At 46.2% G+C, this 18,943-nt stretch overlaps 1 protein-coding gene across 11 annotated transcripts in view; it reads right to left on the reverse strand.

Moving 5' to 3' along the window:
• The window catches only part of Klc1 (kinesin light chain 1), a 49,961-nt gene extending 31,633 nt beyond the window's left edge, over positions 1-18,328 (reverse strand). For 10 of the 11 annotated variants that reach the window (XM_038337918.2, XM_038337920.2, XM_038337916.2 and 7 more), the window contains exons 1-2: positions 18,154-18,325; positions 4,535-4,796 (exon numbers count right to left, since the gene is read on the reverse strand). In XM_038337918.2, the coding sequence (XP_038193846.1) occupies positions 4,535-4,795 (261 nt within the window). In that variant the 5' untranslated portion in view covers position 4,796; positions 18,154-18,325. Of the gene's footprint in view, positions 1-4,534; positions 4,797-18,153 lie in introns of all 11 variants that reach the window. The other variant, XR_005286291.1, reaches the window with a different exon arrangement.
• Between the last annotated feature and the right edge of the window lie 615 nt (positions 18,329-18,943).

Genomic DNA, 18,943 nt, shown 5'->3' on the forward strand with positions numbered 1-18,943 from the left:
GCTTTCTATGTAGACCAGCCAGCCTAACTGCATGGGCCGTCTTCCACATGAGGGTACATGTGTCTGTTGGAGGGCAGGCAGGTGAGGGGCCAGAGGTGGAGCTGGGAGGGTAGAATGCAAATCATCCTCACCACTAAGGGAAGCATCTCTGGAACTACCACAAACTGCTGAAAATACCAGCACAATCCTAGCCATACTAAGGCAACAAGAGGTAGAGGAAGCCAGGGAGCTTTGGCCTTGCCCTCTGCCGGCCATGTATTTGCCTATTCTGGTCATAGCATAGCAACTGGACAACCATCCTCCTAGGTATAAAATATGAAACACTGCCATGCGGTGGTGGCGCACACCTTTAATCCCAGCACTCGGGAGGCAGAGGCAGGTGGATCTCTGTGAGTTTGAGCCCAGCCTGGCCTATAAGAGCTGGTTCCAGGATAGTCTCCAAAGCCACAGAGAAACCCTGTCTTGAAAAACAAAACAAAACAAAACAAAACAAACAAACAAAATGTAAAGTTCTAGTCCTTGAAAGCTACTATTATAATTTATTTAGTAATAAAGAAATGCAAGTTAGCAGTTAGTCATCTATAACAATCAAACTTATAGTTATATTAGGTATGCTTTCAAGGCCAAATAGAGATATATTCTAGATACACAGATGATCTTCAAACACTCAGAGATCTACAGAATATGGCATATATGATGTTTTAATAACATAAGGCTTTTCATGACAGTGAGACACATCTGCCCCTGGCAGCACCAATCTACTTCACAGAAGGTTGGTGGGCACTGAAGAACCTCCACATGGAGTTTGCTTTCACTTGTGACAAAGTTAGCCACTGGACAAGGAAACCACCCTTGCCTCGACTACCGACAATATGCTGTCCAAATTGTATAAACAGGACTCAAAACATGACTGCAAACATGTTAGGACAGTCCTTCAAAATTCCTGCTTCACAGAAAAGTCTATCAAATATTCTAGGCCTGCAGGCTGAAGATTAATACCCCAACGTTGCACAGGGACTTCGAGTGACTGTCTAGCCAGCCATCTCTGTCATTTCTACAGTGTTGAAAGTTGTTTGCTCTGTACTTTCTGTTTATTCAGGTAATAGTCTATCCTTCTCAGGTCTCTGAATAGGTTGAAGACTAGATAATTACACAGTTTCCTTTGTTACCAAATTCAGAAAAGAAACTTACAAAAGAGATATAAAGTTTATAAGGTTGAAAGACATAAAGGTTCAAGTTGTTTATCTAAGAAAATGTTTTAAGGTCTAAAAAGGTATTTTTAAGATGGTAATACAAGTTATGATACAAAATGTTTTAGGTATAAAACTTTGGACTCATCAAGATAAACAGATAGGGCTGGAGATGCCTCAGTGTTTAAGAGCACTGGCTGCTCTTCCAAAAGTCCTGAGTTCAATACCCAGAAACCACATGGTGACTCACAACCATCTGTAATGAGATCTGGTGCCCTCTTCTGGCCTGCAGGCACACATGCAGGTAGAACATTGTATACATAATAAAATAATCTTTAAAAACAAAAAGATAGAATAGATAATAGAGTAATTTCTCTGAACTTGCCAAATACAAATGGATTGGACACTGTAAATGTAATTCTTACCTGATAATTATTCTTATTGTATATAGTTTTACTATGTTAGAGTTAAAACCTTTCCTTTTTATTTAGACAATACCTAGTAATTATTCTTATTGTATATAATTTTACTAGGTTAGAGTTAAAACCTCTCCTTTTTATTTAGACAAAAGGGGTAATTGTTGCAGGATATTTGGTTGCACTGTGACACTCTGAGACTATTAGTAAGTCAACCTTGAATCGAGGGGAGGGGGAGAAGTCCACAACTAGCAGACCCAAATTAGCCATAGAGTTTTTAGAGGGCCCAGATAGAAAGGAACAGGAAGAGAGAGGGAGGGGTGTGAAGAGATTCATGGTCTTTTCATTCTGGGAAGGTGGAGAGGGTCAGCTAGTCATTCCTCTGCTGCTTTCTTGATCTGTCAGGTTTGTATCCAAATACCTGACTCCTAAGTTTTTATTAATAATAGAACAATTTAGATAAACACTTCACTAGGTGGTGACTTTCTTTATATAAGACAAAACTGGGGAGCTAGAGAGATGGCTCAGACGTTAAGAATACTGGCTACTCTTCCAGAGGTCCTGAGTTCAATTCCTAGCAACCACACAGTGGCTCACAACCATCTATAATTGGATTTTGTGCCCTTTTCTGGTGTGTAGGCACACATACACTGTATACATAATAAATAAAGAAATCTTAAAAAAATAAATAAATAGCGCATCAAAATCCCAGCAAAATTCTTCAAAGACCTCAAAAGAATGATACTCAACTTCATTTGGAAAAACAAAAAACCCAGGATAGACAAAACAATCCTGTACAACAAAAGAATTTCTGGAGACATCACAATCCCTGACTTCAAACTCTACTACAGAGCTACAGTACTGAAAACAGACTGGTACTGGCATAAGAACAGACAGGAGGAACAATGGAACCGAATAGAAGACCCAAACAAGCCGGGCGGTGGTGGCGCACGCCTTTAATCCCAGCACTTGGGAGGCAGAGGCAGGCGGATCTCTGAGTTCGAGGCCAGCCTGGTCTACAAGAGCTAGTTCCAGGACAGGCTCTAGAAACTACAGGGAAACCCTGTCTCGAAAAACCAAAAAAAAAAAAAAAAAACCCAAACATCAATCCACACATCTTCGAACACCTGATCTTTGATAAAGAAGCAAAAAATATCAAGCGGAAAAAAGAAAGTATATTTAGCAAGTGGTTGGCATAACTGGATATCAACATGTAGAAAAATGAATATAGACCCATATCTATCACCATGTATAAAACTCAAGTCCAAATGGATCAAAGACCTCAACATAAAGCCAGCCACACTGAACCTCACAGAAGAAAAAGTGGGAAGTACACTTGAATGCATTGGCACAGGAAACCACTTCCTAAACAGAACCCCAGCAGCACAGACACTGAGAGAAACAATTAATAAATAGAACCTCCTGAAACTGAAAAGCTTCTGTAAAACAAAGGACACGGTCAACAAGACAAAACGACAGCCTACAGAATGGAAAAGATCTTCATTAATCCCATATCAGACAGAGGTCTGATCTCCAAAATATACAAAGAACTCAAAAAAATTGAACACAAAAAGATCATATAATCCAATAAAAAAAAAATGGAGTACAGACCTAAACAGAGAACTCTCAACAGAATCTAAAAGGGCTGAAAGACACTTAAGGAAATGTTCAACATCCTTAGTCATCAGAGAAATGCAAATCAAAACAACTCTGAGATTCCATCTTACACCTGTAAGAATGGCCAAGATCAAAAACACTGATGACAACTTATGCTGGAGAGGTTGTGGGGAAAAGGGAACACTTCTGCATTGCTGGTGGGAATGCAAGCTGGTACAACCCCTTTGGATGTCAGTGTGGCGATTTCTCAGAAAATTAGGAAACAACCTTCCTTAAGACCCAAATAATACCACTTTTGGGTATATATCCAAAGGATGTTCAATCATGCCACAAGGACATGTGCTCAACCATGTTCATAGCAGCTTTGTTTGTCATAGCCAGAACCTGGAAACAACCTAAATGCCCCTCAATTGAAGAATGGATTAGAAAAATGTGGTACATTTACACAATGGAGTACTACACAGCAGAAAAAAATAACAACGGCTTGACTTTTGCAGGAAAATGGATGGAGCTAGAAAACATTATTTTGAGTGAGGTAACCCAAATACAGAAAGACAATTATCATATGTACTCACTCATAGGTGGTTTTTAAACATAAAGCAAAGAAAGCCAGCCTACAAACCACAATCCCAGAGAACTTAGACAACAATGAGGACACTAAGAGAGACTTACATAGATCTAATCTACATGGGAAGTAGAAAGTATGAAAAGACAAGATCTCCTGAGTAAATTGGGAGCATGGAGACCTTGGGGGAGGGTTGAAGGGGGGAGGGGAGAGGCAGCGAGGGGAGCAGAGAAAAATGTAGAGCTCAATAAATATCAATAAAAAAATTTTTGAAAAAAATAAGTAAATAAAAGACAAAACTGGAAGCCAGGCCGTGGTGGTGCATGCCTTTAATCCCAGCACTTGGGAGGCAGAGGCAGGCAGATCTCTGTGAGTTCGAAGTCAGCCTATTCTACAAGAGTTAAGTCCAGGACAGGTTTGATAGCTACAGTAAAATCCTGTCTCGGAGAGAAAAAAAAAAAAAAGACAAAACTTGAGACCCAGAAGTCTGTCTCCTGTTCATTCACTAACTGTACAAGCAGAACACCAAAGAAGAAGCCAAGCACCAGTGCACTGAATCTGAACTAGGTTTACCTACAGGGCCACAAGTCCTCAGGTGGGACATGTATGCTTCCACTGTCTCATCTCTAGGTCAGAGTTATTCAGACACTCAAAGCAACGTGGCCCTGGGTTGCTGTGTGCTGCCTGGGTACTGGTCCACACCTACTCTCTAAGCCCATTCACAACCAAGTGTCACCCACTGATACCTGCGCCTCACTCAGGCCGAGCTCCAGCATCTCCAAAGACTTGCGGATCATGCTGGATTTCTCCTCCACCAGGTTGCTCTCATCATCCTTCTTCAAGCACTTCAGTGTCTCCAGCAAACTCTGCAGGATGGAGTTGTGCTCATTCTTCAGGGCTTCCAGCCCCTGAATCACTTGCTTTGTCTTAGAAATGATTTCATCCTGCGTAAGCTTCTCCAACTTCTCTTCCTTTATGTACACCATTGTGGACATGTTGTCATACATTCTAGTATGGAGAAAGAAAATCAGACAGTTCATTATAATCTCTGTTGATAAGACATCCTTAAACAGCCACAGAGACAACTATAAATCATATTACACAGAGCTGGAGGGATGGGTCAGCAATTAAGAGCACTTGCTCTTTTGTTTGTTTGTTTGGTTGGTTGGTTGGTTGGTTTTTCGAGACAGGGTTTCTTTGTAGCTTTGGAGCCTGTTCTGGAACTAGCTTTTGTAGACCACGCTGGCCTCAAACTCACAGAGATTTGCCTGCTTCTGCCTCCCAAGTGCTGGGGTTAAAGGCGTGCGCCACCACCATCCGGCAAGAGCTCTTGCTCTTAAAGAGGACCTGAGTTCATTTCCTAGGACTCACATGGCAGCTCACAACTATCTGTTTCCCAATTCCAGGGGATTCGATGCCCCATTCCGGCCTATGCAGGCACTGAACAAATGTGGTGCACAGACACACAGATACACACACAGGCAAAATGCCAACACACATAAAAGTAAGTAGATCTTTAAAAATGTAAACCAGGTGGTAGTGGTGCACACCTTTAATCTCGTAGTCAAGAGGCAGAGGTTGGCAGATCTCTAAATTCAAGGCAAGCCTTTCTACAGAACGAGTTCCAGGATGCCAAGGCTACACACACAGAAACCCTGTTTTGAAAACCAAAAAAACACACACAAAAGAGTCTTTACTAAAGCCATGTTAGTGTATTTACTATTTACTGTGCATTTATTTAGCATGTGGTCCCAAGGCCACTATTGTAAATTTGTACTATGTGACAAGCTAGGAAGAGAGTATGCAGGTCAGAAAATGATTGACACTCCCTGAAAGCAAGCGTATGTCCTCTTCACCTGGTACATAGCATGTTTTGCTAAATGACTGAGATATCTTAAGAGCAGTTTAAATGAAGATCAACCTGTTGGTATAAAGAGGATGGCAGGGGCCAGGGCTATAAGAGTGAAGGATATAAAAATTTAGGCCTCCTCCCCTCGTTCCACAGCTGATAGCAAAGTATTCATAAATTATTTCCCAATAATAAATATGCATATTTGAGACCATGCCCCTAACAGCCCATAATAGTCTGCTGACTGCTAAGTCTCAAGAGGGCAGTGTTTATTTAGCACCTGTGTCCCCAGAGTCACAGCCCGCCTCCTGCCTCCACACCTATCTCATGTCTCAGGAAAGCTACGGTCACCAAGTGCATCCGGGCACTTTGCAATGCTTCTCTCCCTGCTTCCCCGACCCTCTCCTGCCCCCCATCTGTCTATGTCTATGTGTCTCCCTCAGTAGTTAAAAGCACTTGCTCAGGCAGAGGACCTGGGTTCAGTTCTACAAGATGGCTCAGAACCATCTCTAACTCCAGTTCCATAGAATCCAACACCCTCTGCTGGCCTCCATGGGCACTGCAGGCCTGTGTTTACATGTACACAGACAAATACTCATACACATAAAACATAAAAACTAATCTTTTAAAGCTAAAATACAGACCTACGAGGTTTCCAGTAGAACCCAACTACAAAGCCATCTGTGGTACCAGTGCCTCTTAGTCCTAGCTCCACCAGCCAAGCAGTTCTTGTCCTCAGTAGTCAAGGCCACTGAAAATAGATCTCTCCCTCTGTTCAGTCCCTTAAGATTAAGGGATAGAGGCTAATGGCACGCAAGCCTGATGACCTCAAGTCTGACCCCAGAACACAGGGTGGAAAGAACCAACTCCCAAAATTTGTCCTCTTACCCCCACATTCACCATTCACAATGTGGCACGCGTGCACCTGTGCCCACACAAACATACAGGCATGTGCACATGCTCGTGTATACACACACACACACACACACACACACACACACACAAACACACAAAGATTAAATTCAAGAGGGAAAACAAGGTAGACTAGACAGGCATGGGGGAGAGCAAATAACTAGTGGCCAAAGGCTGGCATAGTGGCAGAACTACACCACAGGAGGACACCAGCAGCCATTCAAACAATAAAATAAAAACCAGAATGGCAGGCGGAGGAGTGGAAAAATGGAGAGAGGAGGGATGGCTCAACAGTTAAAGGCACTGACTCTTCTCCCAGAGGACCTGGGTTCAATTCCAAGCACTAACATTGCAATTCACAACTCTCTTTAACTCCAGCTTAGAGAATTTGACACCTTCTGGCCTCTACAAGCATTGCACACATGTGGTGCACACATATACACATAGGCAGAAAGCCCTACACATAAAAATAAAGGTTACACCAGGCAGTGGTAGCTCACACCTTTAATCCCAGCACTCGAGAGGCAGAGGCAGGTGGATCTCTGAGTTACAGGCTACACAGAGAAACCCTGCCCGGGTCTGGGGTGGGGGGCTGTCTTCGTCATCCAGAACGTGCTAGAGCCAACAGGCAGAGAGAGCTTCACCAACTCTCCTCTGCTACACCCGAACATCTCCACATCATCAGCCACATTAGCCACAGACTGCCTCCTACCATCACCTAAGTGAGGGCACTACAGGCCTGGAAACCACACAGAAAGAAAACAAGCTTGCCTTTTCTGGGATAATCCCAACCTATTCCTGGGATCCCTGCCTGCATATCCTTTAACTCAAGAGTTTGTCTTCCATTAAATGAGCTTCCAAGATCCCAGTGACATAATCCTCTCTCAAGAAGTCACAGCTACTCTTGGGTGTGTACTACAGTCCTTTTTTGTTTTGTTATTTGTATATATTTTATATATATGAGTATTTTGTCTCTACTATATCTGCACCCAGAAGAAGACGGCTAATCCCCCAGAACTGAACTGAGATGGGTGTTAGTCACACTGAGGTACTGGGAATGGAACCAGGTCCTCTGGGAAAGCCAAGGTGCTCTAATCAATGAACCAACTTTCCAGCCCCACTATTCCTCTCTTAAACATGTCTCCCTCAACTCCCAAATCTACAGAAAAGCCTCTCTCTTCGAATTTTGCTTCTTTAAAAAAAAAATTCTTGACCAAGCAGTGGTGTAACGCACCTTTAATCCCAGCACTTGGGAGGCAGAGGCAGGCAGATCTCTGTGAGTTTGAGGTCAACCTGGTCTACAGAGTGAATTCTAGTCGACAGGCTCCAAAGGTACAGAGAAACCCTGTCTCAGAAAAAAAAAATCTTGAATCAAAAGTTAAAACAGAGAAACTGCATTTATTTCTGAGGACAGATGATTTTTGTTTTTGATGTGGGAAGGTCTTCTGTTTGAGTTGATTTCATTGGCTAATAAAGAAACTGCCTGGCCCATTTGATTGGCCAGCCCTTAGGTGGGCAGAGTAGACAGAACAGAATTCTGGGAAGGGAAGTTAATAAATCGCCATGCCTCTGCTCTCTGAGCCAGACTGCCATGCCTCTCCTCAGGGAGACAGATGCGATGAAGCCAGCCGCCAGGTCAGACATGCTGAATCTTCCCCGGTAAGACACCACTCGTGGTGTTACAAAGATTATTAGATCAAGATGTGAGTAAGAGGCTGAAAATAATGGGCCAGGCAGTGTTTAAATGAATAGTTTGTGTGTTGTTATTTCGGGGCATAAGCTAGCCGGTGGCCTGGAGCCCGGCGGCGGGAAGCCGGCCCACAGCTCCTCACTACATGTTTTAGCACATTTTACTTAAGTTTTGTATGTGTGCATGTGTGTGGACATACACGCCACAGTATTAATACAGAAGCCAGAGGATAACCACAGGAGTCAGTTTTCATGGCCACCATGTAGATCCCAGGATTCAAACTCTGGTTGTCAGGGTTGGCAGCATACGCTTTACCTACTGAGCCATCTCACTGCCCTTGTTCATTCTGAGCCTGGGTTTCACCATGTAGCCCACCCTGGCTAATAGAGCTCTATAACTATGCAGACCAGGATGGCCTTAAACTCGCACAGACCCACCTGCCTCTGGCTCTCAGTCCTGGTATTAAAGGTGTGAGCCACCATAACCAGCTTAGGAAACATGATTTTATACCGTATCCCACTGAAGGGCTCAGAAGCAATGGGCTCCCACTTAAAGGTAAAGGCAGCTGATTTATGGAAGACAAACTCACTAGAAGGCTGAGGCACTCAGACATTCCATTGGTGAGACTACAAACCACAACGTCCACATCTTCCAATTCATACCCTGCATGCTCTTGCAGGTGGTTCAGCACAAGGAAACAGCCAGAAAGAACAGTGCCATCAAGTGTGTTCCATGCATGAGGAAAGTACCGCAAGACCACGCATTTACTAGCAACTTTGCATACTGCTGAAGCCTCATGGCGTCATCCTCTTCCCCAGCCTGACACACGCTATAGGCTCAGAACAGCTCTGGTGTCTACTGAGCTCTGCACATCACTTTTTTTTTTTTTTTTTGGTTTTTCGAGACAGGGTTTCCCTGTAGTTTCTAGAGCCTGTCCTGGAGCTAGCTCTTGTAGACCAGGCTGGCCTCGAACTCAGAGATCCGCCTGCCTCTGCCTCCCGAGTGCTGGGATTAAAGGCGTGCGCCGCCACCACCCGGCTTGCACATCACTTTTTGTCTGATAAAGAATTCAGTGTGTTCAGAGGTTCTATTCTTGGTCCAATGTTACAGTAGTCTATTTTTATTGTTGCAGAAGGGTCCATTCTGTATCTAAGGGTTTAAGAAAAGCCTGTAGGTCTAGATTAGCCGGTTAGATGTTGGTCCTCGCCTGCTGGAAAACAGTAAGCAGCATAAAATGTGTGTTAGTTTAATGGGTGTGTGCTCAGGACAGTATGCTGAGATTTCATCTTTTCTACTGTGACCTAAGCACACATCAGCTTGTCTCAACTCTTCATTGTAAGTGGGGAGCACATGAAATGACCTTCAGATTTCTTACTTTCATAAAATACAAGTATGAAAATGCTCCAAAAACTATACACCCCATGCTGGTCTCCAACTTACTACACAGCTAAGGATGACTTCTTTTGAAAAAGTTTTTAGCTGGGTGGTGGTGGCTCACGCCTTCAATCCCAGCACTCGGGAGGCAGAGGCAGGTGGATCTTTGTGAGTTCAAGACCAGCCTGGTCTGCAATAGCTAGTTCCAGGACAGGCACCAAAGCTACAGAGAAACCCTGTCTCGAAAAACCAAAAAGAAAGAAAAAGTTTTTAATCTAAACACACACAAAGGGGCAGAGGGAGAGAGGGGGAGGGGGAAGAGGAAGGGAGGGAGGGAGGGAGGGAGGGAGGGAGGGAGGGAGGGAGAGAGGGAGAGAGAGAGAGAGAGAGAGAGACAACTGCTAGAGTTGGTTCTCCTTCCTTCCACCAAGGACTGTGGGACTCAAAGTCAGATTGTCAGGCAAGCACAGTCCTGGCCTTGAATTTATGATCCTCCTACCTCTGGAGAACTAGGGTAACAGGTATGTATCCCCACAACCAATTTACTCCAGGGTTTCGTGCAGGCTAGGCAAGCATTCTACCAACAGAGCTATACTTCAAGCCTACCCACTCCTTTTGAGAGAGCATCTCTTTCTGTAGCCAAGCTGACTGAAACTCCATTATGTAGTCATAGTAATCCCCCTGCCTCAGCTTCACAAGTGTTGGATCAAAGGTGTAAGTCACCATACCTTTGTGTTTTAGGAGCTTAATGCAGATACTGGATTTGTTATTAAAAGTGGAGAATTTTATGTAATGTAATTTCCATCTCAATTAAGAAGAACAGGGTAATGAGGTAGATAAATTACCAGGTCTGAGTGAGTACACAGAGCAAAAGGCAGCTGGGAGAGGACAGACACGTGGCCTGCAGTTCCTGGATGCTGGGGGAAGCCCAACAAACACAGTGAAGGTGGAGGTGCATGCTGGGGAAAGTGGGATGGTAACCAGGAGGCTCCTGTAGAAGTACACTTCATGGGAGATGTTGCCAAAAGCTCTGGATGCTTCTGGTAGACCCTCTGGAGACTAGGAGCACCCACCCAAGAGAACAGCCACACTGTTTTACACCTAGTACACACAGTCACCCCATGCACCCCACACAGCACCAGACACAAGTTGGAGGGTAGTCTACAAGGAGTAGCCTATCCATGTGTTCAAAGAAACAAACACGCAGTTAGAACTAGATTACAGTGTGTTATGGATGAGGTAAGTGTCAAAATTATAAAATGAAACAAAGGCCTGGCAAGCCCATCTGATACACCTGACGCAGCTGAACACATACATTCACACAAAAAGCTGCACACATATGCTCCAAAAAGTAATATGCTGGGCAAATAAAAACAATAAATGCACGGGCCAGGTAGTGGTGGTACATGCCTTTAATCCCAGCACTCAGGAGGCAGAGACAGGTGGACCTCTGTGAGTTCAAGGCCAGCCTGGTCTACAGAGCTAGTTCCAGGACAGCTATCACTGTTACACAGCGAAATCTTGTCTCAAAAAAAAAAAAAAAAAAAAAAAAAAAAAAAAAGAAAAGCACAACTCATAAGAATAGATGTGGAAACAACTCAACGGTTCATCAATAAATAGGCAAACAAAATGTGATCCATCCCTACAGAGAAATATTGTCAATAAAAAAAGTAACAAGACAATTTCAAGGCCAACTAGGGCTACATAGCAAAACTGGATCTCAAAACAATAATAAAAAATGTCAAAGGGGAAATTGAAAACACTGTCAGGAATTATTGTGATGAATTCAGCGAGGCAAGAGGACGGGTTTAAGTAGGGAGCACAGAAGGCTTTGTTTTTGTTTTTGGAGACAGGGTTTCTCTGTGTAGCCCTGGCTGTCCTGGAAGCCACTCTGTAGACCAGGCTGTCCTGGAACCCACTCTATAGACCGGGCTGGCCTCGAACTCACAGATCTGGTTTTTTTTGCCTCCTCAGTGCTGAGATTAAAGTGTGCACCACCATTGCCTGGCTTATTATTTTTAAAGATCTACTTATTTTTATTTTATGTATTATTAGTATTTTGCCTGTGTATGTGTATCTGTGTGTATCTATGCACCACATATGTACAGTACTATTGAGCAGTGGGAGCAAAAGCGTGTGCAACCACTGCCCAGCTTTTTCAAGGGGTAGCCAGTCTAGACCAGCCTCAACTGCATGGTCCTTCTGACTGCCCCTTCAGCACCCCCTCCCGTGTGCTGGCACCACCACGACCAGCTGCTTATTCTTCCTTAAGAATCACCACAGTGCTAGGAACGCAGCTCACTGGTAAGGCACACTTAAGGTCCCGAGTCCACCCTCAGCACTGTTAAAAATCAATCCACCTACCCGAGTACTACCAGAGCACCACCAGAGAGCCCTCACAGGTCCCTTCCCAGCCCTCACAGACAGCACTTCCTCTCTCTAACCTCTTTCTCTAATCTCATCTAACCTAATCCTTTAATCTCCTCTCCTAAATTTGAATCACTGACTGAAGAAGCTCAGTAGATAAGAGTGCCCGCCTGGGTGCAAACCACTCTATAAAACTGGCAAGGAGGTAAAGACAGGAAGACCAGAACTTCAAGGTCAGCCTTGAGTGCACAGCAATTAAAAATCTGCCTGGGTTACAGGAGAACTGTCACCAAACACCCACATATTCTCTCTCTCACTCTCTCTCTCCAGGAATCTATGCTGACCAAAAGATGCATATAAATTAAAAAAAGACTCAGAAGCCATTATAATTGTGTTTACATGCTAACACCACAGACTGGCACAAAAAGATCATCTTCTTGCCTTCTGGGGATTTTGTATAGATGCGGCAGTGTACAACCAGGAGGCAGAGGCAGGTGGATCTCTGAGTTCAAGGCCAGCCTGTCTCTGACTTAAAGAGACCCTTTAAGTGTTCATTATATGTGTTCATTAAAAAGAATCATTGGTTTGGTCCCAGGTCCCCAGCCTCTGCTACACATCAACACTGGGCCCTCACTGGGACTCTTCCTGGACATTCCATTGTTGCCCTAGGTCATGGTCAAGGAGATTCTATAGCCCAGGGTCTGCAGGACCATGGTACATCCCCCACCCCAAACAGTTCCAGCAGATCACAGACGGGTGGATGTTGGGTGGTGTCACACTGCAGCTTCCATGACAAGATCTTCCTTTACTTCCTTTTTTTTTCCTTTTTATTTTGCTTTATTTGGGTAGAAAGGATGCAGGGGCATAGGATGGATATGAAGGGACAGGAGATGGGTGGGATTGGGATGCATGATGTGAAAGAAACAGAATAAATTTTTTAAAAAAGTTTAAGGAGAAAGAGAGAAAGAGACTCTGTGTAAACAAAATGAAAGAAAAAAAAACAAACAAATAAATAAATAAATGAAAAGGAAAAAAAGCCAAGTTTGGTAGCTCAAGCCTTTAATCCCAGCACTGGGAGGCAGAGGTGGGTGATTGTCTGTTTAAGGCTAGCCTGGTGTGCAGAGTAAGTTCCAGGATAGCCAGAGCTCTGTAGTGAGACCTTATCTCAAAACAACAACGGATAAATAAGTAAATACACAAAAAGAGCTCAATTAGTTATCCAGTAACAAGTGATCTGCAATAAAACCATACACATACAATTACTATGAACTAAGTAGGTTTTATTTATATATTTAGGAACACACACATACAAATTAAATAAATAGAAACCATGAATTTGAGAGACATGGGTAGGGGTGACACAGGAAGGGATCAAGCGAGGAAAGGGAAGGAAGAAAATGATGTAATCATATTTTAACTTAAAAAAAGTTTTGCCTGGCATGGTGGTATATGACTTTAATCCCAGCACTCAGGAGACAGAGGCAGGCAGTTCCAGGACAGCTAGAGAAACACAGAGAAACCCAAGAAAAACAAAAACTTCTGAATGAACCTTGGAAACATAATACTTAGTGAAATGAACCACTCCTACCAGCTAAGGAAGGCAGAGCCACAGAAAGAAGGAAAAGGTTCCAGAGACACATGGCAGGAACATCCTTATAACTGCAGGTGGCTGAATAATGAGGGCCTTTAGTCCCAGCACTCTGTGAGCTTGAGGCCAGCCTGGTCTACAGAGCTAGTTCCAGGACAACCAGGGCTCCACAGAGAAACCCTGCCTCGGGAAAAGAATGGCAATAGACAGAAAAGACAACTGTAGGCTAAAGGTGACTGCGACCTGGAGCACAATGTGGTTCACAGTCGGACTCAGGACTTGGAAGCAAGCTGTGGTGGAACTGCCCCTAACTTGCTCTCTCCGCAATTCTGCACTTCTGTCGGGAGGGTGGAGTGCCCGTAGCACCCACCCGTAGCACCCGTTCTACCAGGAACAGTGTAGTAACAGCGACAGTACACTGTAGAACCTTGCCGTGCTTTCTGAGGCAGCAGATGTGAGTTAGGTGCCCACATTAGGCAGTGGACAACCCATGGCTTAAACTGAGGTAGAGAGGCCAGCTTGGTGAGACACGCCTTCAATTCCAGCACTCAGGAGGCAGAGGCAGGAAAACCTTTGTGAGTTCCAGGGCAGCCTGGTAGGTCACCCAGGGTCACATACTAATTTATAGCGTCTTAAACAAACGAAAGAACCCTGAGGTAATGGGAGTGAGTATTTTAGAACCAAATGGCCCTCAGTGCAAAGCGGATGCCATCTCTAGGCCTATCCTTTGTCCTCACTTCAGACCTGCCTCTCCAGAGAGTCCCCTGGGCCTCCCACAAGCGCCTGGAGTTTATCAGGTCCAAAAGTAAACATCATCTTGTCCTCTTCCCATTCTCCCTAACATGCTGGGTGTCACCATCCAGTGAGTCACCAAAAAGCAGAGAAGCTAATGCATTCTTTCAGCAAACACTTAGTGAGAGCTGATTGTACACTGAGACAGACAGGGATGAAATCCCATCCTGGTGGATAAGAGCAATGTATGAGCAAACAGACAATAAACAAAGTAAGAAAATAAAAAAAAACAGGGAGTGGAGAGACAACTCAGCAGTTAAGTGCATTTGCTGCTCACACTCATTTTTAACTCTAGTTCCAAAGGATTCGGTGCCCTTTTCTGGTTGCCTCAAGCATCAGGCATGCACACAGTGCTCACACATACATACATACACACAGGCAAACAAACACATAAAATAAATTAGCCCTTTTTAAAAAATAGTAAACAAGAAGTCAGGCAGGATGGGGCACAACCAGGGTTTTTAACTCAGAACTCAGCAAGCACCTAGCAGTGCTTTAGAGGAGTGAAAGCAGCCAGGGCTGGGCAGGCAGGACATTCCTGAGCACTTCAGCAGCTGACTGGCGCAGTCCACTGGCCGTGGTCTACACAGGCTCACTCCAACACAAGGCTGGTGTCCTCGCCCTCCTGTTCCTCCCTACCCAAGGTCCGCACTCAGGCTCACAAGACTAGGGTGGATCCTCCTGAGGAGCTCATCCTGTCCACAGCGCCACCCACACCACTGCCCTGACCTCCTTCTACTACAAGCCACCTGGCTCATCTCGCCCTCCTGCCAACCTCAAAGCAGGAGCAGCCTCCTTGGCACCTCCTACCACTGCATGGGCATTTATTTCTTGGCCTCACCTTCCCTTCACCCACCGGGACAGTCTTCAACCACAACCCACTCAGGTCTTATTTCCTCCCATCAGGGTCACACAGGGCCAATCTGCACTTGCCTTTGAGTGCCCAGGAAGAGCCTCCTGACCACTCATGCTGGGTCTAACCTCTCTGGGGAATTGCCCTTGCCAGGATCCCTAAGAGCGCAATGCTGTGCAGCGGGTTTGCAGCAGTCAACAGTCCCCCAAGCCCATGATCCCACCATCTTCATCGGATAGCTTTATTCTTTTTGTTTGAGGCAGGATCTTGCTATGTAGCTGAAGTTGGCCTCAGAATCTGTCTCATCCTCCAGAGTGCCTAGTCTCTAACAGTTACTTCACACCCCGAGCCTTGACACCAGCTTGTTCAGGATGGCAGTCATTTCTGCTGCATACTCTTGATTTCTGATATTCACTCAACTAAGAACTAAGTCACTTCTGACTTTTCTTGCTCATTGTTTTAAACAGATCATGTCTAAAGACTGTCTATAGCTCTTTAAAGATTTTTATTTTTTCCCAACCTAAAAATACATGCTTTAAAGTGTTTAATGTTTTTTAAGATTTATTATTTATGTGTACACCTGCGTGATTTTTTTTTTTTTTTTTTGGTGCACCATGGAAGTAAGAAGTCTCAGAGTGCCTGGAACTGGAGGTAGAGACTGCCTGATCTGGGTGTTGGGGATCAAACCCAGGTCTTTCTGAAAAAACAGTAATTGCTCTTAAATGAGCCATCTCTCTAGTCCCAATGTATTAATTTTTTAAAATATAAATCTCTAGTCCCAATGTATTAATTTTTTAAAATATAAACAATTAAATTGTGGGTAGTATTTGATTTGTTTGTTCTTGAGCTGAGGAAACAGTACCTTTTGAATGCTAGGCTAGTACCTTACCACCGAGTGACATCTTCAGTATAGACTTTACTATGGATTATTTAAGATATTTGTATCTCACTTCCTCCATCTTTGCACTTGGAAAAAAAATCCCTGTCCAGCTTCCATGCATGTCTATATTTTCCCCATTTTTGTTGTCTTGAGATGGGATCTTGCTATGTAGTTGGGACAGATCTTGTACTGATGACCCTCCTGCCTCAGCCTCCCGAGTGCTGGGTTATAGGTATGTACTGTCACTCCCTGCTGGATGTTTGCTTTTACAATTCACTGCCAACCCAGTGAATGCAGCTGGTGCTATGGAGGGGTGACCACCAGGTCCCCCCCCAGGCCAAGGCTGGCCTGCATCAGGACACATGCTCTGGTGATCTGGAGCCCCCCCCCCACACACACATATCCACGAACTCTGAGATTTTAAACAGAATCATTGCATTCTTACAAATACTTAGGACACAGAACAGTAAGTCCAATTTCCTACAACTGGGGTTTGTGGGCAGTCCATGAAAGAAGATCCCTACTGTAGCAGCCTTAGGAGACTCAGGTTGGTCCAGTTTCCTAGTGGGGTTTTCACCGTCCTATTACAACGCATTCCAAGCTAATTTTGATCCAAGGCTTAGTCATGCTGTATAAAAAGGCTTGGAATTTAAATAACGCAAAGAATCAAAAATGCATCTACCCCTCTACATAGCAATTTAAATAGTATATAATTATTTTGTTCTCACCACTCCTCTCTCCCACCCCGTTTTTTGGGTAGCCCTGACTTCCCTGAAACTTGCTCTGGAGATCTACCTCCCCAGCCCCTCTAAAGACATCGTTTATTTTTTTTTTTTGCAAGTACACTTAATATGTAAATTCTCAACCTGTTTAAATAATAAAACAGTAGCAGTCAGTGACAATTCCAACACAATACACCTGCAAACTTATGCCATCCACTCCATCACACATTAATATTACTTTTTGAACGCTTTAATTTTTTTTTTCTTTTTTAATGGGAAGGGGGCTCCACACGTAACAAGGAAAAGCACTTCAGGCTGGGCACATTCAGGTAGCCAGGGAGATTCCATACCCGGCCACTGAAAGAAATAGACTGGCTGGCCCCAGGCCACGGACCACGGCATGACAGCATGCCGCCCAGGGCGGTGCCGAGGAGAGGTGGGGGCTGGAAGGGCGGGGAAGCCTAAGACAAAGCCAGCCGGCTGACCCCCAACACACACACCACCAGCGCCGCCGCCTCAGCAGCGAGGTTTTGGGACCCTAAGCCCGCAGCTGCCATTGAAAGGCCGTCCCCACCCCGGGGCCTAAGTCAGGGCGGGGCCCTGAACGCAGTTGGGACAGAAGCCTCAGGGACACAGGAGAGGAGCAGAGGAGAGCAGAAAGGAAGAGGCAGGGACCCGAGCCTAAAGTGCAGGCAGAGAGGACTGAGCCCCGAACCTGGAGGGTCAGGGGTGGAGAAGGAACGAGTACTTCAACCCAGACAGGCACAGACCGATAAGGGACAGGTCCCGAACCAGGATTGGCGGGGAGGGGACAAGAGCTTCAGTCTGGAGATGTGCAAGCAGAAAAGATGACAAAGACCCCAGAGAGAAGTGGCGCAGACAGGGCAGGAACCCAAACCAGGGGCGCAGGTAGACAGGGAATAGGAGGACTGCATCCAGGAGGAGCTCAGGAAGGTGACAAGAGACCCGAGTCTGGAAAAGAGCAAGCAGCGGAGAACCCCCAGGCTGGACTGGCACCGGCTGGTAGAGGACAAGGACAGCGGGTGCAGGCGCACAGGCAGAGGTGACGGAGACCGGGGAGCTGAGAGGCGCAAGCAGCGCGGGGAGGGGACCTGAGCGTGCAGACAAGGGTGAGAGGGCCGGGGCGGGGTCTGGGTCGGGGCGAAGGACTAGGATCACGACCTGGAAGGGCCGGGTGCAGATGCGGCGGTGGACGGGAAGGGCCCAGGAGCCCCAGCCTGGAGGATGCGGGCGGGAAGGGGTCGCGGCTGCGTCAGGAGCGCTGCGCACCAGCCGCTCGGAGCCCGGGGCGGGGCGGGGACGGGGCCGCGCACTCACCGTCCGATCGGGAGCGCCGCGCTCGTCGCGCTGTCACAGGCCTAGGCCGCGCAGAGCCCAGCCGCCTCAGCAGCAAGCAGCGCCTCCGCGGCCGCCCCGCAGCATCCTCACCCCGACCCGCGCTCCGCAGCCTCGCGCCACCGCTCCACCGCCGAAAATGGCGTCGCCGGCGCCGCGCCCGCCCCACAATGCCGCGCGCCGTGACGTCATCCACCCTCGCGCCGCGGGGCGGGGCTCAGGGGAAACTGAGGCGGGGGCCACGGTGCAGCACTCTCCAGAAGCCTTTGGTCCGCGTGTGGTCTCCACTGGCTCGGAGGCCTTATCCGTCACACCTCAAGGGACAGAGGAGGGGGAAGGATGCCAGGCTGCCAGGGCCCACCCTCCGCGGCTCGCTCCTGACCACAGCCCTCGACCTCCAGCCTGGCCCGAAGGGCAGGCTTGCCAGCTCCGGTTGCTCCTGAGCCTTGCACAGCCGCCTGGCACCCCAGCTGCAGGCCTGACTCAGCAGCCGGCTGGAGGGCACGCTGAGTCAGTGGCAAGGCCGAGCTTGCCTGTACCAGCTTGGGAACCCTCCAGGTGCCAGCAGACGTCCCCAGAGAGGCCCGGTGGCATTACTAAGGGGTAGGGGTTTCGAGTGCCAGTCTCCCCACCTTGGGAACCGCGGCCCTCTTCTGATGATGGTATTGCTGGGCAGTGACACCTGTCAACATCAGGGAGGCAGGTGCTTTTGGTCTTAACAGCAGGTCCAGTTACTTTGATTTAAAAAAAAAAAAAAAAGACTGGCTAATGA

Source organism: Arvicola amphibius, chromosome 7, assembly GCF_903992535.2.
Source record: "Arvicola amphibius chromosome 7, mArvAmp1.2, whole genome shotgun sequence".
Lineage (NCBI taxonomy): Eukaryota > Metazoa > Chordata > Mammalia > Rodentia > Cricetidae > Arvicola > Arvicola amphibius.